The following is a 25969-nucleotide window of genomic DNA, read 5'->3' on the forward strand; positions in this document are numbered from 1 at the left end:
GATTCGATCCAGATCCACACACTTCCACAGGGGTAAGGGGGTATCAAAAGGGGATAAAACACAAATGTGATCCAGTAATCTGGGAAGAAAAGAAATTTTTTTCTGTTTCAGATATCTAGACAGGGATGGGCGGAAGTAGGCCCAGGATGTTGAAATGTTGAAGGGGAGGGCCGAGCCGAGAGGGTTTTCCGGTCACAAAGAACCGTGCAAGTAGAACGCCGTCTATGTGACCTCTCCCAGTAGCCGGATCGCAGATTCGCGTGAAAGAATGTGAGAAATGAGAACGCTGAGTCGTGACCAGCCAGCTAGTGCCAACTCCGAAATCATAAAAGAAACATGACCCGTAACATATCGTTGGAGGTCGAAAAAAAAAATCAAGAAAACGCCCATTCATGCAGTCGTCAGTCCAGTGAAGTCGTTACATGGAGATGCAAATACAGTCGCAGTCGCAGAGGGAAGCAAACGCGGGTCAAAAAAGTCAGTGACGAGAGGGACATCTATGGGCTGAGTGGAAGATCATCAAGTCCATCGGGGCCGAAACCAGCCATGTCGACGGAGTGAAGGGACCCCGGTCCCTTGCCTAGGGAGATGTCGGAGGAAGCATAGTCGTGTTTGAGTCGTTCATGCGGCCCGAAGATGTGTGGCCCAAAGAACGGTCGATTCTCGTCATTGGGGGTGTTGCCATCTCCGGCGACCCATGGCCCATTCTGCCAGAAGCGTGTATTGGCTTGCTGGTCTCCGAAGAGATCGTGATGATCTGGGTGTGGGTCAGGTCCATGCATGGGGAACTCATTTGGCGACTGGAATCGGAGATGCGACCGGCCGAAACTGGAGCATGGGGAATCTGCATGAAGCGGCATGTCGAGACCTGAAAGAAGAGGGGGATCGTCCACCGGTGTGATGTCAATAGTCGGATTTTCCGTTTGTTGAGCCAGAGCCGCCGACAGCCGGAGGTTTGAAGCTGAACTATGCCGGCTGTGACTGGCCGATCGTTCGATTGCACGCTGCACAAAGCTGCCACAGTTCTTCAGAATTTTTTCCTGGGCATCCGGTGGCAGACTGTTGAAAAAGTCGTTCGCCAAGGACTCCTTGGGAGATTCATCAGCCGCGGGAATCAAGCCGTATGTAGACTTGGCATATTCGGAGAGACCGGATGGCATGTTGTAGGGGGATTGGTAAACATTCGGAGCGGTGGACCGTTGCTGGTCGAGGTAGGCATATTTTCCAGGCATCTTCGCGGCGGCCACACTGCCTCGATCCACAGTCTCTGTCTTGATGTTTTCCGACTCTTTCTTTTGGATCACATCCAGTCGCTCCCGATGACTCACCAGCGAGAACCGCAGCATCTGCAGAAGCCGAGTGACCTCTTCCGACCGCATGTTTAGGGTCTGAGGAGGCAGCAAGGTTCCGTCAGCGGCTCGTGGCTGAACCCGTTGCTGAGCCATGGCGAGCTCTAGCTTCTCCAGGCCATTGGCGGGTGGTATTGAGCCCATCGGACCCAACAGGGTCTCAACTACCAATTCAGGACTGACGATGTCGTATCCGGCAAAAACATTGGCGTGGTCGGTGATCTGAGCGAGGCGGCGACGAGCTATGAGTTCCCGGACATTGGCAAAGGTATTGGTGGACGGGAGGTGATGCTGCTGCTGAGCGAGCGATTTGGCGACCGAAGGGTAGGGGGCATGACGGGCAGACTGATTGGGTAGTGTTCGAAAGGCCGACGGCATCGCAGGAGCTCCAGCAGCAGCAGCACCGGGAAGGATACGGGGAGGGGGAGGGGCAAGGTGCTGCAGGGAGGCGGAAGGACGGGTGACATTCAGGTGTTGTCTGTAAAGATTTTGCTGGTAGGGAGGGGCAGGGGTAGTGGCATAATGAAACTGGTGGTGGGGTGAGATCTTCGATGCACGAGCGCTGACACCAGCCACGCCAAGCGACTTGACGCTGTCCAGGAAATTGGCCTGCGGGTTGTGGATGGGCACGCTAGGGTTGTGTGTATACTGTGCCCTACTCTCGGTGGACTTGGTGCCCAAGTAATGCCACACCTCAACTTTCACCGGCTGGAGTGGGGCGAAATAGTTCCTAGTCGCATCCACCGTCTCGAATTCGGCCCACTGATAGGGAGATCGTGCATCACCAAATGCACTGCCTGCCGCGGGCACCGCTGACTCTAACTCCTTTCGTTCGGGCTTGCGCGCTAGGTGGAGTGGGAGGGGCTTGATTCCCAGTGCGAGCGGTACGAAGTTCGACTTGCGAACCACCAGCATCCACCGATAAGGCACTTCAACCAGATCGCTGCAAGGGAGTTAGCATGAGAAATCCGGGAGGATCGAAGCTTATGAAAAATAGAGAAGGACGGAGAATGACTTACCCCCGTGGAAGCACCTTGAGCAAGAGGGTCCGCTCTTCGGGTCGGTTTTGAATCACAATGGCGCCATTAATTTCCTTGTCGGCCTGAAACTGTATCAAGTTTCCTGGAGACTGGTGGCGGGCTTCTTCAATCACACGACGATCCAAGTCCGAGGATTCCCCCAGGACTCCGTTCGGTCGCTTCTGGCGATGAAATTTGCATTTCAAATCAACACTGGGGACCGAGTACTGACTGCCATCGTCGGCAATCACCGCAATGGCACCGAATTCGACTTGCACACCAGCCAACAGGGCACAAGTGGCATGATAGGCGCGTGTGCATTTGCCGAAATTGCACTGGAAGCAAGCACCGAAAATTTCGCGACAGAATAGACACTTCAGACCCAAACGAGCCTTGGGGATCCTGTCAATATCACACACAACCTCGGTGCCGGACGCATCGCGGAGGATGGTAGTCTCCTCGATGAACAAAGCGCACCGCCTGTGTGCATGACCTTTGCCATCCTCGGTCGGCAGCAGATCTTCATAGTCCAGATTGTTAGGGCACAGCAGACACGGGAGCTTCCGCGGACCATCGGGGTGGAGTTTAGATCGTTTGGCCCTCGGCCCGTCATCCAGGTTCTTCCGCTTTCGGCCACGGGATGGATGCTCAGGAACGCTGCGAGGCGGCGTGAGGATATCAGAAGCAGCTTCGAACCCGTCGTACTCGCTCTCATATTCAGCGTAATATTCGGGAGTGCTTTCGCCACGGAGTTTGCGCTCAATCTCATCCACGTCAATCCACACACTGTCGGACTCGCAGTTGCACTTCTTGGCGATGCGAGCATAGTCTAACCACTGCTCGGTTGCAAAGTTGACTGACTCGGCGCAGTTGTATCCGATATTGTATCCAGAGTGGTAGCCGTAAGGGAAGGTGATGACAAACTCGCCTTCATAATGGACCAATCGATTGACAGTGATGCCATACTGGGACTTGAGCAGGCTGGGCGAGACGAGATAGGTCTTGTGGCGGAGGAATTGATCACAGTTCTTGGCATCACTGGACCAAATACTGCGCATTGCCTGCTCAAAGCGAGGTGCATCTTCCTGGGAGATGCTGTACCACTGCTTTGGCGCACCAAAGTGGATGTAGTTGATACTGTAGAGATCCACATCCTCAAGATGCCAAGCAAAAGTGGCCTTCCACATACCCAGGTAGAGGTAAGCAGTGTTAACTCCGGGCACTTTTTGGCCAAGAACGTCGAGCAGATTGGGCAACTTGGCAACGTTCCATGAGGTCGTACTGTCCTTGAAGAGCGAACCAGGCATGTCAGCACCGTACATCGGGTTGTTGTACATAAGTGACTTCCAGTAGTTGGTTTCCAATTCCTCGCAACGTTCTGCGGTGTAGTCCTCGTTGTCATGGATGCGGTAATCAAAGCTCTTGAACGCCTCCTCGTCGACTTGATCCGCGGCATCGCCGCGGTTGTTCTTTCGGCGTGAAGTAACAGACTTGGGCTGTCGACCCTTTGGCTTGGTCGTAGGGAGCGATTCGCCTTCACTCAAGTCCTCGCTCTTGGTCTCCACCGGGTTGGTCTCTGGTGATTCAGGCGTTGGGGGCCCTTCGAGTCTATACTTGTCGACGTCATCGGTAGGCTCTTCCTTGATCTTGACCTGATTTGTCCGCTTCGGAGGACGACCAGGACGGCGCTTTTGGCCCTCCGGGCGAGCGGATTGGGGGCGTGGGGTGGAAGCTGCACGATTTACTCGTTCCTGGTTGCGGCGTCGCTCTCCCCTGCGAGCAGGGGGCTGATGGCTGCTCTCTTCGCATAAGCCTTTCCACTGAGGAAGGTTGTACGAGCGCTGTCGTTCGATGTTCGCTTGAGTGTAGGTACCGTGGGATCCGTGGAATTCCTGCATAATGGGGTTCTTCACCCGAATCTTCTTGACCGCATCATCCAACGGTGGAAGCGACTCGGACCTGTGGGGGAAACATGAGCACAAGAACCTTTGATAACACAAATCATTCAACTCACCATTCCTTAGGAGGAACCACTTTCACAATTCCTGCCTGCATGCCGTATTTGTCGATCTTCTTGATGAAGGCTTGGAAATCTTGGAATTGGTCCATAGTCTAAGACACTGCCATCAGCATGTCTTTTGATATTATGCAGTCTCCCCGATCTGATATGCGGGACCTGTAATGCACTCACCGGTTTAAAAACAGGAATCTTGCCGCCGCCATAGTAATGATCGGGTTCAATGTCTTCCACTTGCTCTCCCTTGACCTCAGCCGTCTCAGGCGCCGAGGCGGCTTTGTGATCCAGCTCGAGGTCTGATAACTCGGAAGGTACGCCTTCAGGTGCGTTCGTTTTTCCGTTAGCGCTCTGCGGCGGAGTGATAGAAGCAGAGTCGACCGCAGGGGCCCCGGCGAGGGGGTCGCAGTGCGACGGGTCGATTGTCGCAGCCATAATAGCGGGCGATGAAGGCAAAATAGGAAGCCTATTCAGGAGTTGGTAGGCGCCGTCGTCGGATGACCGCTGATCGACGGCGAGGAGCGAGTGTTTCCCAGCGGTCGGGGGAAGCGGAGCGAATATGTTTGGCAAGCGGAAAGGAATGTGTCGAGATCAGAAGAAATCACCAGCGTCGGAGTGCAAGGATATACTAGGCGTAGGTAGGAAATAGGATAGGTCGATTGCGATAAGCTTTTCTGGTAGTTGGAATTCCTGGAGGCCAGAGAACTTAGTAAATCGTAGGCGTGACAGAGAGGGAAGACAAGATCCAAAGAGATCAAGTCTTCTGGAAAGAAGAGGTAGCAATAGAGTGGGCCAATGCAGGTGCCGGGACTGCACGATGGTCTGATACTGAAAGGAGGTAGGGGCAGGTGGGCACAGGGCGAGGAATGATGGGTTTGAGATTGGACAAATCAGAGGGAAGCAAAGGGCAAGGGTGGGAAATAGTCCAAAGAAGTGGACTTTGTGCCCCGACTAGTATATCCGGTGTCGGATAAAAGGATTGCCAGGTTCACACGGAATGTATATATGGTCCGATCAAATCAGAGAATAGAATGCAACGAACTTACCGAGGAGCTGCTGTTGACGTGGATCAAGAAGAAAGTCGATTATCAGGAGAGCTCTATCCTGTCACGTCACGTGGGATCATGTGACCGGGTGTTTTTCGTACATCTCTTCTGTCCAGGGGAAGTGGCTGTTTGTTTAGACAATTGATATGTTTGTTTCTTTAATTCTAATTCTCCGTACATGGCATTCAAGTCCAGCTAGAGCAAAGTATGCTTGTTGAGATAACTTGACATGGCTCAGGCAATCTCGGATACGGCGGCCCGATGAGCACCTTGATGAGACTAGCCTCAGGGTCCAATTAGTTGTCCACATGTATAACTTGACGACACTTATATGTTTGCTATTTTACATGTACTACAGAGTAGTAACGTTATAAACGTAGACTGAAACATGAAACTGTTACAAATCCCAACATTCCAGGCCGAGATCGCTCTGCAGATCTGTGGATGCGCATCTAATCTTAGCGGCGTTTGGACCATTTCACGTTTATAGATGTAGATGTCTATAAGTAGCTAAATTACACTCTATTGCTTCCACTCGTCAAATAACTTGTCATCCAGTGTAGTGTATCCATCCACAACCTTCAGTCCCCGCTGTCGTTCCTGGTCGATGCGCTCCCACGTCCATTCCTCGGAGCTCCACAGATCGGTATTCTCTTTCTGCTGCTTTTCCAGAGTTTTCTGGCCGGGAATCTGGTCCTCGCTCAGCTTCAGTACTTCGCGAACCAGCGAACCGTCCACTCCCGTCGCTGTGATACCTTCAGTGCTACCGGGAGTATCGACGCCGGAAGCTTCGGAAGAGTCGGCTGGGGTAGCCTTGGCTTCGATCCCCGCTGGCGGGGCGGGGAGGAATCCACTCGCGCGCAGTATCCGTTCCGGTGCGACAGTAAGTCGACCTTTCTTGACCACATACTTGCTGACAGCCACCGCAAGCACAGTCTTCTCCCCTCCGCCGCGGGCAGGTCGCATGAAGCAGGTCAAGATGTACATCCACTTTTTATCCCAGGAGATCACCTTGGAATGCATCTCATACAGTTCAAAGGGCTTGATCTCCCGCTTGAAGGTGCAGTAAACTGAACCGAGGACAATAGATACCGCTTTACGCTTTGGGGCGCGCTTACCCTCTTTCTGGCTCGCAGCCAAGAACTCTTCATCGAGTTCCCTGCTCACAATGCCCACACCCGGGCTGTAAAGTCGACTCACAAGCGCAGTACGTGAAATATCCAAGTCTGCGAAGTAAGTGCTGTTGGACTTGTGCAGGTTGTAATCAGTCTCCAGCAACGGCGTGCGTGATGTGACCATGCGAGGCACAAAGACAGGATGTGTCGGCTTGCCCTGGGCATCCACAATTGCTTTTCCCTTGGGGAAAAACGGATCGTTGGGTTTTAAACGTAAGTTACCCACGAAGTGATACAGCACGCGGAACTATTCCTGTCAGTTGTGAAATTACGGAAATCTGCCGGCGGAAAAAGGCAATCCCACTCGTTTCAGGGCCCAGAACTCACATGCCAGACAAATGGGAGGCTCTTTAGATTTATCACTGCAAGGACCAAGGCAAGGGTTTTCCACGAGGCGAGCGACATGGCCGCGCCTAGGATTTCGCGCATATTGTCCATGCGGAAGGATGAAATTGTCATTGAGATCTTCTCACAACAGGACACGACAGTTCGAAGGTGGGCAAGAAATTTGATCTGAGGAGTCCCTTGCAGAAGATAGGCGGTAAACACGATATACTCCGATCTATAGGTCACTCAGGAGAATCGGATCAACGGGGTCTAGACGCAAATACACTCTCGGAAAAGAGGGATCAAGAGTGTTGAGGTGTTGAAGCGTTAAAAGGTTGAATGAAATGAAACCCATCAACCCGAGCTTGCCGATCACAGATCGTGATATCTTCAGCTCTCCTTTTCGTGACCGAGGCTCCGATGACACACGTGATTCTGCTTAGTCAGTGGTCTCCGTCTCCAGGCAGAGACTTCGAAATACTTGTATAATGGAATATGCTATGCTGATTTCGATAATATCTAATGTTCTCATTATGAAGAAAACACACATACTGGGAAGTGAAAGTGTCTGATACAGCTGTAAATTTTGAGATATATCTCTGATCATCCTGGGTTAAGTCTGCAAAATTTGCTTCCTATTTTCAGGCCAGACATGATACAAGCAGTTCTGTAACTACTGTGTCCGTACTAAATAGGTGTACCTTTATTCCTGAACCCGACATGGACAGGAGGTGTTCATATGGCTTAAACACAAATCGATGACGGTTCCACCGATTTCCACGCCACAACACGATCTCTCCAACTCCAAGACTTTGTACGAAGTATGCAAAGCCATACATGGATATCCAGCATAACTTATAGGAAGGACAACATGTAGAGTATATGATTGGTCCCAGAGGTATAGAGACAAAACCAAGCAAAATTTAAGTAGCAATTGTGGGGTTATAAAGAGTGCATCCAGGATATGAATATGTATGGTGACGCCTCATTGGACAGAGAGCATGAATATTCATGACTCGGGATGATTCATGGGGACCTCGGGAATAAAGTGGAGACTTCGAACTTTGAAGTATCAAAGACTCTCAACCTTTAAGTAGCAACTGCCCATCGAGAAAATTTACAGCCATCCACCATTGACAATGGCAAACCACGCTATCGTCTTCGGCGCATCCGGCGTGATTGGCTGGTCTTTGGTGAACCAATTGTTGAGTCCCTACCCCGATGCTGGCACCTTCTCCAAGGTCACTGCTATCACGAACCGCCCTCTCAACCCTTATGAGACCCATTGGCCTGAGTCAAGTTCGGAACGACCAGATCTTCAACTTGTCTCAGGCATTGATCTCCGTCAAGGTGGTGGGACTACATTAGCAGATACTCTAAAACGTACAGTGAAAGATGTCGAAAGTGTCACCCATATCTACTACCTGGGAAAGTCCGCATTGAACATCACGAAGCGCAGAAACTAACCATCCAAAGTTTTCACCGCAGTCAGCGAGATTAGAGAAGAAGTCGCAACAAACCGACAGATGCTTAAGAATGTCATTGCTGCCCACAGTTTGATCAGCCCCGAGCTGAAGTTTGTGGCCTTTCCTGGTGGGACACGGGTAAGCATCCAAGCCATTCATGGAACCAACCGCATGCTGATGAAACAGGGATACGGCATATACGTCCCCGGAGGCACGTTCACTCCTCCACTGCACGAGGAAATGGTGAACGACCTTCCAGTCAATTACGCAAAGACAGTTGTCTATACAGAGTACCGTAAGCTTCTCGATACTGCCAGCAAAGACAAGAAGTGGACTTAGTGCGAAGTTTGTCCAGATACAATTGTGAGTCCTCTCCAATCACTCTCGGGATGAACTAACAGGTATGAAGATTGGTTTTACCCCGAACGGCTCCCAGTACAGTCTATCACTACACTGGGCCCAGTTTCTGTCTCTGTGGGCATACAACCATGGAATCGGACCACACAGAGATGGAACCAACAAAGCCGTCGAAGTACCCTTCCCTGGCAGCACCGCTGGTGCCACATCGTTGTTCTCTCCAGTATCAAGCAAGACTATTGCGCGATTCATGATCTATGCCTCGCTGCACCCAGAAACCTGCGGTAATGGTCAGCTGTTCAACATTGCCGACAACGAGACACCGTGCAAGTATGGTGAGATCTGGCCCCATCTGGCAGAATGGTTCGGCCTAGTAGGAGCGAGACCCGCTGAGAGTCCAAAGTCTCTGGAAAATACGTTGAAGGTTGGCGAGGTCCCTGAGACTACCCCCTCTGTGATGCCTGGAGAGTACATTGCCCAGCATAAGGGCAAGTTTGCCGAATATGGACTTCCGAATGCTGTCACTAAAGGCGTTAGGGTGGGTAACCGGCAGCTTGACAGTGTGGGCTACTCATTGACTTTCGACCGAGAGTTAAGCCTGAAGAGGTTGAGGGCGACAGAATTTGAGGGCGATATTGATCCTGTTCAAGGCTGGCATGAAAGCTTTGAAATGTTCAGAAAAGCTGGATTGATACTATGAGCCGGAGGAATTCTCTCACTCTAGGATACATGCAAATAGGGATTGCTAATAACTGTGTTCTATATCGTTTCCCACCTGATATGTGCTGTACAGAAGAGCTCGTGTTCCCCGCCAAGTCCTATGCTATGTTGAATCCAGATCCCTCAAAATTGAGATTTGGAAGCTAAAATATGGAGAAAGTTGCTTTCCTGTTCTACGGATACAAAACCATACAAACAAGTATGAGCGTAACAAGGAAGGAGCCCGGAGTGATTGACTCGTGCGTCAAAATTGTCGATTTGGGACTTGTGTTTGCTTTCACCTAAAATATGAGGCAGCAACTTCAATACACTGGTGGATTTTCATCCTCTTTTGTTTATCCCGCCTTCTTCTCTCTGAAGCTTTTCTTCTCCTCTCATCACCCTCAACACACTCAAATCCACGGTTCTTCGCCATACCCTTCATCATGTCGGAGATCACTCTTGGGCAGTACCTCTTTGCTCGCCTTCGTCAGGCTGGTTTGAACGCAGTGCACGCTGTACCTGCACAACACCATCTCGAGATATTGAACCAGGCAGTTTCTGCCGGGCTTGAATGGACCCAGCATTCCAGCGAGCTCAATGCTGGCTTTACTGCAGATGGCTATGGACAAATACGGGGAATCGCGGCTCCGGTTACTTCATTCGAATCCCCCGAAAAAGAATTTCTGTCAAGGATGCCATTAGCGAGTCTTACGAAGAGATGGTACCTGTTGTGCTCGTTATTGGAAGTCCGCCGCGCATGGAACAGTTTCAGGCTTTCAAATACCACCACCCTTTTTACGATACACAGCCAGAAGCTCTTGAGCAATTTGCCAACTGGTTCCCCAAGAGTACAGTCATGCAGGAAATACTTCTTGACCCCAACGATATCGCCAATCAGGTTGATAACGCGATCAAAGAATGTATCTTCCAGTCCTGGCCGGTTTACATCGAACTACCCGAGGACATGGTGAACATGAAGATACGCATAGACGAACTCGATGCCCCAACAAACCTCAAGCCCCGGTTCAATAATGATGACCTCGAACAGAAAGTGCTGGCTGAAATAATGAACAGAATCAGACTGGCGGAGCGACCTACAATCCTGATAGATGCTGGTGCCACAACTTGTGGCCAGCGCGAGATCAATCGCTTGGCAAAGATGACTGGAATTCCGACTACTACAACCTCAATCAGCAGAGGTCTTGTGGATGAGACTCTGTCAAATTTCCATGGATCCATGTGTTCCAGGTGGGACAAGCTTGGTGCGTATGTTCAATCCTCCGACTTTGTCCTCCACATTGGACCTATCGAGACCATTTTCCGGTCTTCCCCCTTTGATTCGGGCTGCAAACAGGATAAAACAATCACTTTCAAATGGGTTTCTATCATAATGGGATCCAAGTTATGGAGCGTTTCTAGCAGGTTCATACTTCAAAAGATTCTAAAGTCTCTGAGTCAAGAAAGACTCCAAGGCCCTGCACCTTACCCGGATTTACCAAATGTTCAGGAGAAGATCAATATACTTCCTATTCAAAAGAAGACAACACCACTTCAACATGACATCTATAATTCCCTTTGGCGACGAATTTCGTCCCTTCTCTGTCCGGGGGATCTCATTCTCACTGAACCCTTCACAGCAGGCGCGGGAGCACGCTCATTTGTCTTGCCCCGGAATGCAATCGTGATTAACTCGGGATTCCACAGATCTCCCGAGTATATGCTTGCTGCCACCTCTGGTGTAGCCATCGCCCAACGAGAGCTTGGTGAATCCAAATACCTGTTTGGACAAGGAAGAACGATTCTTTTCGAGGGAATTGAGGGGTTCAAACAGGCTCAAGGTGCCTTTGGCACGGTCTACAAGGAGAAGTTGAACATGATAATCTTCCTCATCAATGAAAAGCAACAATCAGTGGAGAAATTCATGCACGAAATGGAGATGAAGCACAACCACGGCGCCCCGTGGAAATACTCGGAGTCTCTTTCTTTCCTCGGATCACCAAACGAGACATCCTATCCGGTTTTAGTCAGCACCTGGGGCGAACTTGGTGGGATTCTCGATGACAAGAGGGTCCAATCGGGAATTTAATTACAGATTGTGGAGTTGGAGATCCAGCCTGAGAATCTTGAAGTACCTGGTCTTTTCAGTGGAAAGTACGGTGAATCCCCGAGTCTTTTGACCAAGGAGCTCAGTTTCGTTAAGGATTGAATCCCAAGCAAATAGAGAGATAGGCGACAAGTCATGTCATGTTAAAGGAGAAATTTCAGAACAATGATCAGTTTTCACATCTTCTCTTCCAAAGTATAAGCTTTTTTGGTGAAAACTGGGATAAGATGCTCGCAAGGCTACATTGAATGTAGATTAAACCATAAGTAGTCCGAAACGCTCATTTTTATGACTTTGCATTAGTATTTACTGTCCCAATAGCTCACGTATCATAGCCCACATAGTAAATTCTTCCAGTGCACTCCAGACTCCAACAGCACATTTTCGACTACCCAAGACCTTGAAACCTTGCTTGAGCCAATAAGCACCAGTATCCTCTTTAGCAACAAGAATCATCATGCGCACTGGAGATGACGGATCTCTGTTCTCAACCCGGTGTCGTCGCAAAACCTCCTCTTCACAAGCTCTGACTAAATGACCGGCAATGCCCCTTCCACGGTATCGAGAATCTGGAGGAAGAGCCACAACAGCTATCTCATAGTCTCCTGGACAGGCATGTTGCGCGAGCATACGGTCCATCTCCTGATTAGCTTCGTCCTCAAGCTCCGCTACAACGGGATCGACCTCTTCTTCATGTTCCTTAAAGGGCGTCCAAAGACCATCGTCCTTCCATTTCTTCAGACTTGCTGTCCCAATCACTTCGGGTTTTTGATACGGACCGCTGTCAGCCAGAGCCACAGCGGTAAATCCATCCGGTCCGATTTCTTTAGACAATTGAGAGTCACTCAATAGTCGGGTCTTGTCTGTGGGAAACTTGATATTGCTGGTGTGACTGACGCGATAGCTTGCATTGACCATGCTAGTGAGATCGGAGAGCCATGGTTGGGAGAGGAGTTCTGTTGATGTATAGAGCTTGATATGGAAGGCTGGTTCAAACATCATTCTTGAATCTGGATATCCCGACGCAAGGTATCTCAGCAAAGTGATATATGAAAATTGAAGAAGAGAAAGGGACCAAATTGTTCCTAAGTGTCACACCAAAATGCTAATTTCCCCATGTGGGGATTACCAGAGTTCAGGCATCCGGGACGAGACTAGTGAGTCACGAAAACCGCGCTTTGCCCTCTGATAGCGTTGTACATCGGATCGGAAGTTAAACGCCATCCGTGTCGAAGGGCGTGTTGGCTATCGATATCTAGATGACTGGAGCTATATTCAACCTACCTGCTCTATAATGCATTTGATAAAACTCATTATGGTATTGATTATTCGGGAACATATGTATCTCAGCCCCATTACCCAAATATAGCATACCTCAGTGCTTCCGTGGCGAATAAATCGTTAAATTACTATTCCGTATTGACACTTGACATTCATCAAAGATGGCCATGGATGTAGGGCTAGAAATGTGATTTGTAAGGTGACGTCAGGTGATCGTTGTTATCGAGAATTAATCAGCAACCTCTCTCTTATCTCGAGGTCCCTTGCACAGGTGAACGTCCTCGACTCAACTATGACTGATCGGTCGATCTCATGAATTATCAGACCATCAGTATGGATGGCGATGCCTCCGAACAGCGTCAGCGGGTGACTCGGTCATCGGAATCGGGTCCGCCACCGACATATCCTATCGAAACCGCAGATGGCCGAGCTCCTACCTCCGCCCAGAGCTTCACTCCGCGCTCACTCCTCGTCGGTCTCGTCATCGGTGCTCTGATTACATTCTCGAATACCTATTTTGGATTACAGACAGGATGGATCAGCACAATGGCCATGCCGTCGGCCTTGATTGGATTCTCGGTCTTCAAGGTTCTATCAAAGCAGTTGTCATTCCCGTTCACGCCGGTGGAAAATGTCCTGATCCAGACAGTGGCGGGTGCAGTTGGAACAATGCCACTTGGGTGTGGCTTTGTTGGGGTTATACCTGCTTTGGAGTTCCTGCTGAAGCCTGGTGCTGACGGACCAGAGGGCGACGGCGGGGAAGGCGAGGGTGGCTCTTTGAACCTTAGCTTCTGGAAGTTGGTGATCTGGAGTCTTGGAGTTTGCCTCTTTGGTGTCGTATTTGCGGTACCGTTGCGGAAGGAGGTAATTGTCCGAGAGAAATTGCGATTCCCGAGTGGCACTGCCTCTGCTTTAATGCTCAAGGTCTTGCATGGTTCTGGGAACATGGAAAAGTCTGTAGCACCAGAGAATTCTCGCGCAGATGACCTGAACGAGGCCACGGCGCCTCTTTATACGCAAGAAGACACGACTCTGAAAGATGGGGATGCTGAAGATCAAGCTACCAACCAACAAGATTGGCGGTCGAAGATGCGACTCTTGATCGGCGCCTTTGTAGTTTCTGGAGTCTATGTAAGAACCCCCAGATTCCTCACTGAGAAAATCACACTAATGAACGTAGACACTATTTTCGTACTTTGTTCCTGTGGTCCGTGATATTCCCTTGTTCGGCCTGAGCATGGCCCACAATTGGCTGTGGACCCTCAACCCATCACCAGCCTACATTGGCCAAGGTATCATCATGGGCCCATCGACCTGCATGCACATGCTCTTCGGCGCAGTGCTAGGATGGGGTTTCTTATCACCGCTGGCCAAGGCTCGTGGCTGGGCACCTGGTCCGGTAGACAGCTGGGATGATGGAAGCAAAGCATGGATTGTCTGGATATCACTGGCAATCATGCTTGCGGACTCGCTTGTTAGTCTAGGATGGCTTCTTCTCAAGCCCATCGTGACTCATTCGCCCAAATGGATCGCCTGGTTCCGCTCCACTCGCGTGGGACAGTGGATCGCACTTCGGCTGCAGTCCCATCAGCATTCATACATCAACTATTCCGTATTAGGGTCTGAGAATCACCCGCCCACTTATGAAGATGATAATCCCCAGGTGCATAGAGCCGAGGGCGAGGAGGAAGGGGAAGATGCACCACCATCCCAGCTGATATCCACTCGCACGGTTGTGATTCTCCTTCCATTGACTCTTCTGCTGAATGTTGTGTGCATGCATATCGTGTTTGGTGACATTATTTCTCCTTGGCTTTCGACACTTGCTACGCTATTGGCGGTGCTTCTATCCATCATGGGCGTTCGAGCTCTTGGTGAGACTGATCTCAACCCAGTCTCAGGTATCAGCAAGCTCACTCAACTACTGTTCTCACTTGCCACACCCTCCTCACATTTTTCTAGACGCACTGCACTAGTTACCAACCTTCTGGCAGGTGCAGTCTCCGAATCAGGAGCTTTACAAGCCGGTGACATGATGCAAGACTTAAAGACCGGCCATCTTCTCGGCGCAAGTCCCAAGGCCCAATTCTATGGGCAGATGATTGGCAGTCTTGTAGGTGCAGTTCTATCTACTGCTGTATACAAACTATATGTGAATGTCTACGAGGTTCCCGGCGAGATGTTCCAGACACCTACCGCATATGTCTGGATTTTCACAGCCCGGCTAGTGACTGGCCAAGGTCTCCCAGAAATGGCTTGGCGGATGTCCTTTTATTTTGGTATTGTCTGGGTATTCATCACCGCCCTAAGGATTGCAGCTGCATCTCCTGCCTTCTCCCACAATGGAAACCCTCCACCTTGGAGATCCTGGATCCCAGGTGGTATTGCCGTGGCTGTTGGTATTTTCAACGTACCATCCTTTACTTTGGCGAGAGCCATTGGTGGTATTATTGCATGGTGGTGGTCTCGAAAGCATGCAGAAACCGCTAAGCAGCCTTCCGCTGGTGGAAACACAAATGGCTCATTCGCCCCCACAGAGCCTGGAACCGTTCAGCCTGGCGGTGGGTCATTATCTGCCGACCAAGCAGCGGAAAAAGCAGACGCTGCTTCCTCGACTGTTGTTGTTTTGGCATCTGGTCTTATTCTGGGTGAAGGTATCATGAGTATTGTGAACCTTCTCCTTGCAAGTGGCCATGTTCCACATCTGTGATACTGCCGGAATGTTTTGGGATAAATTGCAATGCATAGCCAAAAATATCGATAGATTCATTGGTATTGTTCATAGAGTAATGAATTTCGGGTCTTCTGCCTCGCCATGTTCGAGATTGGCGTAGGCCTGTATTCGTTGCCCGATTTCTTGCAGGCTTCTTTGGCTCAGCCCCAATCAGCAATGTCACCGCAGCATTGGGAGATATGTGGAGCAAAGAAACAAGAGGCACGGCAGTCAGTATTTACTCCATAGCAGTGAACGGAGGACCAGCTCTTGGCCCTATATTCGGCGCAGCAATAATGATGCAGCCAAATCTTGGCTGGCGCTGGACTGCATACATCCACGCAATCGGGGTCGGATTCGTGTTCATCTTGACCTTCTTCTGTCTGCCAGAGGTATACCCGTTGGTCCTGCTGAGGCGCAAAACAAAGATGCTTCGAGAAGAGACAAATGACCCGAGATTCTATCACACACATGAACACATGAACACATGAAACTCGATGTCATAGCAGTTCTCACAAAACAATTTGCTCGTCCACTGCGAATGCTAGCCACCGAGCCAATCGTCACCTGTATCTCCTTCTATAGTGCCTTCGTTTACGGTATCTTGTATTTCCCGTTGGAAGTGTTCCCACTGGTATTCCAAGAATCCCGAGGCTGGAACAAGATCATCGGCGCTCTACCGTTTACCGTTCCCATGTCTATTGGGTGGTGTTTTACTTTCCGTGGGCCTAAGTATCTTGGGACAAAAGTACTACAACAAGAGATCAAAAGCAGCAAATGGACAAACAGTCCCCGAAGCACGACTTCCACCCATGGCAATCGGAGCAGTCCTTCTTGTGGCTGGATTATTCTGGCTTGCATGGACTGCCGACTCACCCCATCACTGGGTCCTACCATGCATTGCATCTGTTTTTGTTGGATGTGGATTCAACATTGTCTTCCTGCAGTGCGTGAACTTCTTGATTGATGTTTATAAAATCTACGCTGCTAGCGCGACAGCTGCTACGACTTTGCTTCGGAGTTTGATGGCGGCTGGGCTTCCTCTGGCAGCCAAGCCCATGGTTCAAGGTGTGGGTATTGGGCCTGGTGTCTCGATGATTGCTGTTGTGGCGACTGCCCCATTGCCTGTGCCGTTCTTGTTCATAAAATATGGCAAGAGGATTCGGCGATTGTCGAAGCTTGCACCTGATGATTTATGAGTCACGGTCTTATATAGAGTGTTCAACAAGGGGGTTTATAGACTGGGCTTTTCGTATAGAAGAACGTGGCCGAGAGCAGTTGTCAACGGTTTCTGCTTTCTCAATTCTAGAACAATATAACATCAATTCATTTTCCAGGACAAGAGCCTTTCTTAGTCCTACTGCTGTGATTCCTGTTGCTGATGGGAAATAATGAAAACAAATTCACATCCCCAAGCCGAATCAAGCTGTCTTTAGGGAACACCTAGGTCTAGATCGGGAGTAAACAGAATCAGTTGGAGTCATAGGTGGAAATAGTCTAGATTCTACATAGATATGAACATACACAAGAATAATTGTTTCAGTACAGGCCAAACAATCCGGTACTTCCAGCTTATTTGAACATGCCACATATTCTCAGTCCGGGTCAATATCAATCCAGTAAAAAAAGGCAGAAGTTGCAAGCATCTTCCAGTCATTGAAGAAAAAATAAAATAAAAAAGGTAAAAGGGGACGAAAGGGGTAGGTATGAATGGGATCGGCCTTGGGGTAACATTACATAGGTGCCATTAGGAATACAGATGGCACTCAGGCCACGGACCGAAAAGGTGAACAGGTAAAACATGGTAAATCAAAGGACAATGGGGATGGTGATAGGGCAAACAGTAAAATGATTCAACAGGCAGTACACAGTACAAGATCAAGTTAATGAATGTTTCGTCATGGATGCGGGTAGATGGATATCAAGTCAAAAATCGAAGTCAACAGTCGTAGTAGGCAAGCTCGTTTCCGTCCAGCGGGACACTGACAGCTCAGTGGATATGCTTCTGCTCTGTAAAGGCACAGGCTCTGTCCAGAGGGAAATTCGTTCAACTAAGCCTCCTGATTGGGGACGGGCTTGCGCGAGACCGAGCCCGAAGGCGAGATCGGAGCGGAACTTGGAATAGCTGGAAGCTCTGCAGTGGGGGCGGGAGCAGGAGCGGCTAGTGGACTGGAGACAGGCGGGGCAGCGGCGGCAATGTTAGGAGGGGGCATATTGCCGGCACTGTTGCTTCGTTCGCGTTGGTTGATGGGCATCTGAGGGCGCTGCATGCCGGGGTGGCCATATGGCCCAGGGCTCATTGAGCGGGGGCCAGGTCGACCGGGACCGGGAGACATGGAGCGAGGGCCTGGCATTCCACCAGGGCCCGGGGACATGGAACGAGGACCGGGCATACCGCCAGGTCCGGGAGACATGGAACGGGGAACAGGCATGCCACCTGGGCCAGGGCTCATGGCACGTGGACCCGGGCGTCCGGATCCAGGAGACATGGAGCGGGGAACAGCAGGGAATTGAACAGGCGACATTTGAGGGCCTGGGTAAGCACGAGGAGGGGGGGCCAGCGAAGCCAGGGCCTGAGGGAGATCTTGGGCGTGCGTCCTGGGGATAGAAGCGACCGGGGGGAGGCGGCATGGGACGGCCATCAGGGCCCATGATGGGTGGGCCGCGCGCGCCAGGAGCACCAGGAGCGCCAGGAGGTGGGCGAGGGCGAGGCATCACAGGACGGGCCGACAGGCAAGACCGAGGGGCCACGCCTTGCTGAGAGCGATCAAGGCGGATACAGAGAGCCTAAAGACAAGTTTAGCATGTTGATATTCGGAAAGAAAATCAGGAACACAACTTACCCATCCATCGTCATATTCGTGGAGCAGTCGTACGAGGGAACCAGAACGAAGACCAAGCTCGTCCTCCATAGACGGGTTGAAGTCGAGTTGCACACGGTGAACATTGTTGGGGCCAGCAGCTCCAGCAGCGCCTGCTAGTTCAACATTCGGAGCGGCAGCGGCGGCAAAAGCATCATTGGTAGGGCTTGTCGAGTGTTGAGAAGAGACAGGGGGGGAATGGGCGCGGGATTCTGCGGTCGCGGGACAAGCAGGTTCTTCCTTGGACTGGTGAGAGGCAGCAGCAGCACCTGCAGCAGCGCCAACAGCAGCAGCACCAACGGCCGCGGCTGCCATAGTCGCCCCTGAGGGTCCAGTGCTGGACTCGGAGACGGAGGGAGCGTGGGCAGAGACAGGTGTATCAGCAGTACCGAAAGGATTTACAGGGTCGCTGAACGGATTGGGGCTGCTGCCAGCGGACTTGGGAGGAGTAGGAGGCGACGAGTCACCAGTGAGATTACGAGAAACAACGGCTGCTGAGCCGGCTGCAACGCTAGCCCCAGCGGCACCAGCAGCAGCGGAGTTGAAGCCACTGCCGCCACTGAGGTCGGGAGCGAATTGAGTGATAGGGCGAACGTTGAGTACCGGAGGAGTCGAGGGAGTTTGAGGCTTAGAAGGAGGAGGGGGTGGCAGAGAAGCAGCAAGGCCTCCTTCGGGCAGGCCTTCACCTCCAAATGCCTTTTCGTTCTCCTGTTGATAACCTTCCTGGGCTCTCTTCTTCTTGCGAACGATGAAGAAGATCAAAGCGGCGATCACACCAACACCAAGGATCACACCAATGGCTATGCCGGCTTTGGCACCGCCGGAAATGCCAGCATCAGTGGTGGGACTACCAATGGCAGTAGAAGAGGACGAGGCAGCCGAATCAGTGGTAGATCCAGTGGAGGTTGCGGCAAACAGATCATTCACATCCTGGCTAGTCTCCGCGGTAGGGGATGCCGAAGTCACAAAGGAGGTTGCAGTACTCTGGGACTGGGACTCCGTGGTCGATGCTTGCTTGGCAGATTTTTCAGTCGTTTCAGCCTTGGTGGTTTCGGTAGTTACTGCTGACTTTTGAGTGGTGCGGGCCTGAGTCTCCTTGGTAGTAGTCGCTTCCTCCTTAGATGTGGTGGTAGCCTCCTCAGTCGCCTTGGTCTCGGTCGTTTTCTCCTTGGTGGCCGTCGCAGTCACACCAACAGCGGGACCCACACCAACGTTCTTCTGTGTCGCAGTCTCGGCTTCGGTCGTTTCCTCGTTGCCAGTGCGATAGCCACCGACTGGACCGTCGAAATCGGCGCCCATAGTCTGGTAGACGATCACCACATCTCCGCGCGCCTCTAGATCCTCCACCTTGCGCTCATGGTTGTGGTGCGCATGCCCATGCATCTTGAAATGCCCCGAGATGAAATATCACAAAGCGGGAGTTGGATGTAGAAGACACAGGGCGAGAATTACTCCTAAAGAGGGGGTAATGTCCAGGATTCCAACGCGAGTTCCAAGTACCGCGTCTCTGGTCGATTCCACACTGTGGAATGTGGATAGAAAGAATGGACGAGATCGAGCACCGCCGATTTCAGAAAAGAAAGAAAAGAAGGGACGACGACTTCCAGGTCGTACAGCAAAGAGAGGATGAGAAGGGAAGAAGCCAAATGAAAGAAGGATGAACCGGGGGTCCCACGAGGAACCGAGATGAGGGACCCTGTATGGGCTGGGTCACGCTAGCCAGAAGTGGTAAGCATCAGAGCAGATCAGACAACATGATAGGTCAGAGGTGTATGGTACCTGGTTCGATGGTGTATTGATACGAGATTTGGGGGTCAACCGTAGGACCCTGTATTGACTACAACTTAATCTCTTCACGCTACAGTTAAAGACAGGGTAGTCAACAGGTCATTATTAGAAGATATACATCTAGAGAATAAGGAAATAAAATATACCAAGACGAATACGATCGTCCCTTTTATTTATACTTTGTATTATTAAAGGAACTCGCTACCATCGTAGGGCACAGGTTCTCGATGGCGGTTTCACCCTGGCCCCGTCCGCCACATCTTATTGATCGAAGACCCGGACCCGTAATTTCCGACGTTGCCGTTCAATTTCAATCCACCGCGTGCATTGGCCAGCAATATGCAGGAAAAGCCTCATTGCACATTTCTCCATGCACGCCCCCCCCCCCCAGGGGTAAACATGTAAACAATGCATTTTATGAATTTAAGAGCTTCAGGCCTAATTCCTGATTTCCTTTCAGTTCAATGCCCCGTTCCACGCTTGTGTTTTCCCCATTTGCTAGTGCACTCCCCGCCTACCGGTCTGGGGCACTGTGGCTGACCCTTTGTACAGTGGCGGTGCTCATGCGAAATACGGATGCTCAAGGGCCTGGACCACATATCAAAGATTGTCCCGAGACATCCGCGGGTGTCACTTACCTGTACTGCAGAGAGTCTTTCTCGGCTCTCATAGCATAGTAACCGGCGAACCAGATCACGACCATTTGAGGATGCACCCGGCAAAATATCCTCCCAGGATTGCGCAGGGAAGGAGTGGAATTCCACTTTGCCCCAGTCAGGCAGGACGGTGACTTCCTGTAGTCACTGTTATTGAAGGTCTTGTGCAAGTAGCGGTCCACATACCGGCCACAGTTGTTCGTCCGGAGTACCCAGCATTTTAAAGATAGAGAAAATAAGCGACAGATCACTACCAACAGGTCCGGAATCAAACATTTGCCGATGGCCCACGGAAATGGCCTCTGCCACCAAGCATCCGGCTGCCCAGAGGTCAAGAGCAGTTCCATATTCCTTGTACCCGAAGAGGATCTCTGGAGGCCGGTAGCAGGTGGTGCCCACATCGGTAATCTTTTGCGTGGGTGGCTCAGACCCCGGGTCACCTTCTTTCCATGAAACACCGAAGTCTGCCAAGTATGCTGGGCCGTTGGGCGAGTCCATGAGAATGTTGGAAGGCTTTAAATCTCGGTGTATGATCCCAATGTCATGCAGATGGACGAGGGCACGGAACATATCCTTCAGAATTGACCGTGTCTGCGCGGCGGTCACCATATCCCGTCGGAGCAAATGCTCAAAGTCATATCGCATAAAAGGGAAGACCATGATAAATCTCCCACCATCAAGATTGAAGGTCTCGGTCAAAGGAATGATATGAGGATTGCAAGCTTCTCGCAGCAATCGTGCCTCGCGGTGAGCATCATGGGGCGCCGTCATCATATGGGGGATGGTGACTTTGACTGCTTGGAGTGTTCCATCTGCAGCTTTTGACTTGTATATGGTGGAATGAAGACCATCGAAATGGTGAAAGCAGGAGGCGTATTGGCCGATCTGCTCCTGAGTAGATTCTGACAACTCTGGAGCCTCTGACTCACCTTGAGCTTCATGCGGGTCAACGGCTGATGCTAGCTCTGCCTGTTCAGCTGCATCAATGGCCTGCTGGCACATCAAGTCATATTCTTCCTGGTCACGATGGTATCAGTCAAGGCCGTGTTCCAGGGAGTGTCCCTCACCTTCGAGGTGGCATTGTTCCATGATTCAGTCTCATGTTTACTAGCCTTGGATTGTGCCTCTGCAAATGCATCTGATGACGATGTTTGCTGGTAGGCGGTGGTGCTATCACGTATCAGTCTAAGTGCGCATACATAGGATCAGCACTCACAGAGATTGGATGGCCCGCAGCCGACCTGAGAACCCCAACTGGGATTTCCAATCCATGATGCAACTAACTAAGTTAATGGAGCATGCCTTGCAGAAGTTATAGTTCCTTTATGGTAAACAATTAAGCCATTTTGAAGCCGTGGGATTGGCTGATGATGTCATGTGACCCCAGTAAGGGACGCTTGCTGTATTGTGACCAGACATATATAAATACAGAGCTGTGGTTGGTCAAATCCCTGCCAAGCTAGTAATACAAATACGCCTCCGTCATTCCATCCCCATTGCCGTCCCCGGCCTCGAATGACACGCTACCTCACTCTGGCATTCATCCCGCATTCATTCCCCGGACTCCATTGGGCTTGTTCTCGCCTCGAGAACTTGCAGACTTTCTTGGTTTTTCTTTTCTATAGTATGCGCTGCATGCGCGCCTGATACATCCAACCTGAATCATGGACCTCTCACGGCAAGAGTACCCGATGCTACTGGTAAGATTGACCTATGCAAGCTTGGTGGGGGACTGCGACTGTTCCGGTATGCTGACCATTGGTGATATTTCCCTTCGCTAGGCCACCCTGCATCCTGGCCAAGCTACGACTGTTCTGAGCGATCGCATCCGAGTGATTAACAAGATCAATGCGGATATCGCGGATTACCTACAGGTATGAAGACCTACGTCCCGATTAGATCAAATTCCTCGAATATGATTTGCAGTGAGAGAGCGACACGATGCTGACAGATTGGGGTTAGGAACGACGTCGTGTGGAAGAAACATACGCCCAAGGCCTGCGGAAGCTGGCGCATCGACCCCAGCTCGACAATGGAGCTGCTCTTGGGTAAATTGGACCTCCCCAGAGCGATTGGAGCTGATCGGTACTGATCGGTGTCCGACAAAGCATGCTGACCTATGAACAAGCATCTTCCAGATCCCCTGGCAACGCATCATCAATGCCACCGAATCGCTCGCCGTGTCTCACGAGACTCTCGCCAACAAGATCGAGGAGGATGTAGAGCGACCGCTGAGAGAATTCAGCACCAAGAACCGCGACATGCAGTCGATGCCCGGTATCCAAAGCAATCTGGCGGGGTTGGCCAAGAATGTGGAGAATGCGCAGAAGAAGGTGGACAAGGCCAGGGCTAAGGGCGCCAAGGGTGCAGACAAGCTGTCCAGTGAGATTGCAAATGCCGAGGAAGTGACTCAGCAGTGGGAATCACGGGCTCCTTTCGTTTTCGAGCAACTCCAGTCTGCCGACGAGACCCGGCTCAACCATCTTCGGGATGTTCTGACGCAGTTGGAGACCCATGAGGTGGATCAGGTCGAGCGCGGCCGTCAGGCTGCTGAGAGCTGTCTGAACGTCCTCTTGAATGTTGAAACTGCAGATGAGATCAAGACCTTTGCCGCCAAGATGGCAGGAACTCGGGTTCCTGTCTCACCGGTCATGTCCCGCAGACAAACAGAGCGGACGGAGGCGTCTTCTGTGCCTGAGCCGGGCCCTGAACGGGCAGCAACTGCGCCAATGGAAGTACCGGCGGCCACACCCCCAACAGAGACACCTCTTTCACCCCCTCCGCGTATCCAGGATGATGCCGCGAGTCAGCGATCAGAGGAGAGACAAGCTGTTGCCCAGACACCCCCAGGTAAGTTCCAAAATGAACCCATCCCAGCATCAAGTAAATACAAGAACTCACGTATACAGCCCCTATACCAGAGGCACAGCCGCGACACACCCCATTAGGCGGGCTGCGACGACTTGGAACGGTAATGAACAGGCGAAAGAGTGTTGTTGGACCCTCTGCTGGATCATTCGAGCGAAAGGCAGACAAGAAGCGCAGTCCCTTCTCTCCCTTCAAGAGAGGCGACTCCGCTCGTGATCTCCAAATTCCGGAATCTCCTCCTTCAACTGCCGTTGACCGTCCAGGGACATCTTTGACTGAGGATGCATCTCTTCGAAACTCCAGCGTAGACCATGGTGGATTGGGTGCTGCACCTGGTGCCGTGGCGCTCTCAGAATCCACCAATGGAGCTTCCGCCGAACCTCACGCTGAATACACCAACAACCATGCGAACCCGCCACAAGTTGATTCCGAGGGTTATACCGAACGCCCTTCCACGATTGATGAGATTTCGCGTGCTCAAAACGAAGCAGCGGGTATTGAGGATTCCGGTCTGAACTTGACGATCAGAGACCAACCTATCTTCGAGGACGAGAGCCAGGCGCAGCAGGCTATGAGTGAAATGGCAAACACCCTCCGATTGCAAGCTCAGCAGACTGGAGGGATCAGACGCAATGCGGGCACTATTCGCGGACGCCGTGATGTTCGCAACACTGTGTTTGTTCCTTCGCCAGGCAGCGAGCTGCCTCCAGCCTTGGGAGCGCAACAGCCCCAAGCACCAACGTCGCCAATCAGACATATCACGTCTCCCAGCATTGCACCCAGTGTCACAGATGATCACACCGTTTCAGACTCCACCTCTGTTCGCTCCGGGCACACTATGCACGGCGCAGGTGCCTCCGTTCATCCTGACCTCTACGAGTCAGGCTTGAATGCCTCAATCATTGAAACCGTCAATGCATGGTTCTCTGAGGGTAACGTTACCAAGTCCTTTGTGGTTGGTGAGCTTGCTCTGGCAAACAACCCCACTCCAGGTGGCGTAGCAGAGAATGCGCGCATTCGTCTCGATAACTTCCAAGTGCTGGAGAAGGTTGCAGCCAATCCAAACTTCGTTCATGAGGCAGTCAAAGAGGCTGGTGACGACCAGAGGGGCGAATACGATATCCAACTGGGTAGCATCTCCCGCCCTATGCCAACAGTGGCATTCAAGTACCAGCTGCACCTTGATAATCCTTCCGCCTACTGCCCCGTTATCTTCAAACCAACCTGGAAACTGGAAGAATTCCAGGCCAGTGCCATTATCTACTATTCGCTCAACCCATCCTTCGTCTCGCCATCTGTCGAGTCGATCTCCCTGAAGAACGTAGTCCTCACAGTCAACCTGGACACCTCTGCCGAGGACGAAACCACCAAGCAGCCACGCGAATCAGTCGCACATGCCACCAGTGCAGCCATGTACCCCAACACCGGTGCTGTCTTCCGCCGCAAGACTTCAACTGTCACATGGAGAATCCCCGAGCTGGATGTCAAGGCTCTCGGTACACCCGGCGCCGACGGCAAGTTCCTCGTCCGCTTCTCGACCTCTGCCAGCTGGCCTCGCAAGGGCACAGTCGAAGCCAAATTCGAGATGCGAACCGTCGAGTCTGCCTCAAGGCTGGGTATCAGCCGCGCGGCCTCAGACGCAGAGCCAAAGGAATCCGACCCTTTCGCGGATGAAGGCCGCGAATCATTGTCTTCTTCAGTATCATGGCAAGATGTCCCAACAGCACGCAAGTTAATAGGTGGGAAATACGTCTCAACCTAGTTGGATCTAGCACAGTGCAAGATCGAAACGCTCCCTCTTGTTCGTATATAGTCTCCACCTAGGAGTGAGCGTGTACTTTGTGCTTCCTTTCTCTCTCGCATTCTGGTCCTGGCTATCGTTTGTTTTTTGTCGGGCATAGGCTCAAGAGCTAAAAGCACAGTATGTTATTGCGTTTTTCCTTTTCCTTCCTCCAGTTTTTTTTGTTTGTCATTCCCTTGTTTGCGTCCCCAGTTGTCTTTGCAAATAGCGATTCCCTTATGATATTTGTTTTGTATTTTGTCCCTTCTGGATACTGTTGTATGTAGCAAGGCATTTACGTGTGTACTTTCATCAGCCCAGTGTCAATCCTTCTGTGGGCTCTAGTTATGTTTGTGGGGGAATTTAATGGGACATTGGTTCTTTATTGAGTACCGAGTGTAGATCGTTTTTAAAGGTATAGAGTATACAATGGTGGTGTGCTTTAGATGCTGCAAGAATAAAG

General features: G+C 51.2%; 11 protein-coding genes across 11 annotated transcripts; 6 read left to right on the plus strand and 5 right to left on the minus strand.

The window, feature by feature from the left end:
• Positions 1–497: 497 nt before the first annotated feature.
• N7508_006155 (putative jumonji family transcription factor) lies at positions 498–4847 on the minus strand (the record flags this gene model as incomplete). The annotated part of the gene is made up of 4 exons (XM_058464221.1): positions 498–2292; positions 2369–4327; positions 4383–4480; positions 4560–4847. Coding segments are annotated over 4 exons (4140 nt in total), but the record flags the coding sequence as incomplete, so codon positions are not given.
• Positions 4848–5950: 1103 nt separating this feature from the next.
• Positions 5951–7041, minus strand: N7508_006156 (acyl-CoA thioesterase; the record flags this gene model as incomplete). Its single annotated transcript, XM_058464222.1, has 2 exons — positions 5951–6850; positions 6931–7041. The coding sequence occupies 2 exons, from the start codon at positions 7039–7041 to the stop codon at positions 5951–5953; spliced, it is 1011 nt and encodes a 336-aa protein (XP_058318075.1).
• Positions 7042–8069: 1028 nt separating this feature from the next.
• N7508_006157 (uncharacterized protein) lies at positions 8070–9453 on the plus strand (the record flags this gene model as incomplete). The annotated part of the gene is made up of 4 exons (XM_058464223.1): positions 8070–8334; positions 8407–8534; positions 8583–8691; positions 8798–9453. 4 exons carry the CDS (start codon positions 8070–8072, stop codon positions 9451–9453), a joined length of 1158 nt encoding a protein of 385 aa, XP_058318076.1.
• A 445-nt stretch (positions 9454–9898) lies between these two features.
• Positions 9899–11661, plus strand: N7508_006158 (uncharacterized protein; the record flags this gene model as incomplete). Its single annotated transcript, XM_058464224.1, has 3 exons — positions 9899–10105; positions 10147–11523; positions 11548–11661. The coding sequence occupies 3 exons, from the start codon at positions 9899–9901 to the stop codon at positions 11659–11661; spliced, it is 1698 nt and encodes a 565-aa protein (XP_058318077.1).
• A 204-nt stretch (positions 11662–11865) lies between these two features.
• On the minus strand, positions 11866–12561 carry N7508_006159 (GNAT family N-acetyltransferase; the record flags this gene model as incomplete). The annotated part of the gene is made up of 1 exon (XM_058464225.1): positions 11866–12561. The coding sequence occupies one exon, from the start codon at positions 12559–12561 to the stop codon at positions 11866–11868; it is 696 nt and encodes a 231-aa protein (XP_058318078.1).
• A 612-nt stretch (positions 12562–13173) lies between these two features.
• On the plus strand, positions 13174–15550 carry N7508_006160 (OPT family oligopeptide transporter; the record flags this gene model as incomplete). Its single annotated transcript, XM_058464226.1, has 2 exons — positions 13174–13971; positions 14021–15550. The coding sequence occupies 2 exons, from the start codon at positions 13174–13176 to the stop codon at positions 15548–15550; spliced, it is 2328 nt and encodes a 775-aa protein (XP_058318079.1).
• Positions 15551–15655: 105 nt separating this feature from the next.
• N7508_006161 (uncharacterized protein) lies at positions 15656–16004 on the plus strand (the record flags this gene model as incomplete). Its single annotated transcript, XM_058464227.1, is given in 2 exon segments — positions 15656–15783; positions 15803–16004. The coding sequence occupies 2 exon segments, from the start codon at positions 15656–15658 to the stop codon at positions 16002–16004; spliced, it is 330 nt and encodes a 109-aa protein (XP_058318080.1).
• Positions 16005–16040: 36 nt separating this feature from the next.
• On the plus strand, positions 16041–16752 carry N7508_006162 (uncharacterized protein; the record flags this gene model as incomplete). The annotated part of the gene is made up of 2 exons (XM_058464228.1): positions 16041–16249; positions 16287–16752. 2 exons carry the CDS (start codon positions 16041–16043, stop codon positions 16750–16752), a joined length of 675 nt encoding a protein of 224 aa, XP_058318081.1.
• An 852-nt stretch (positions 16753–17604) lies between these two features.
• On the minus strand, positions 17605–19797 carry N7508_006163 (SH3 domain protein; the record flags this gene model as incomplete). Its single annotated transcript, XM_058464229.1, has 3 exons — positions 17605–17990; positions 18070–18340; positions 18397–19797. The coding sequence occupies 3 exons, from the start codon at positions 19795–19797 to the stop codon at positions 17605–17607; spliced, it is 2058 nt and encodes a 685-aa protein (XP_058318082.1).
• Positions 19798–20763: 966 nt separating this feature from the next.
• N7508_006164 (putative cell division protein kinase (Ctk1)) lies at positions 20764–22130 on the minus strand (the record flags this gene model as incomplete). Its single annotated transcript, XM_058464230.1, has 5 exons — positions 20764–20790; positions 20841–20996; positions 21045–21875; positions 21926–22028; positions 22075–22130. The coding sequence occupies 5 exons, from the start codon at positions 22128–22130 to the stop codon at positions 20764–20766; spliced, it is 1173 nt and encodes a 390-aa protein (XP_058318083.1).
• Positions 22131–22504: 374 nt separating this feature from the next.
• N7508_006165 (uncharacterized protein) lies at positions 22505–25488 on the plus strand (the record flags this gene model as incomplete). Its single annotated transcript, XM_058464231.1, has 5 exons — positions 22505–22558; positions 22640–22732; positions 22821–22906; positions 22987–23708; positions 23768–25488. Exons 1-5 carry the CDS (start codon positions 22523–22525, stop codon positions 25486–25488), a joined length of 2658 nt encoding a protein of 885 aa, XP_058318084.1. The 5' UTR covers positions 22505–22522.
• Positions 25489–25969: the final 481 nt, after the last annotated feature.

The sequence above is a fragment of the Penicillium antarcticum genome, assembly GCF_028974205.1.
Source record: "Penicillium antarcticum strain IBT 31339 chromosome Unknown utg000006l_segment0_segment0, whole genome shotgun sequence".
Taxonomy (NCBI): domain Eukaryota; kingdom Fungi; phylum Ascomycota; class Eurotiomycetes; order Eurotiales; family Aspergillaceae; genus Penicillium; species Penicillium antarcticum.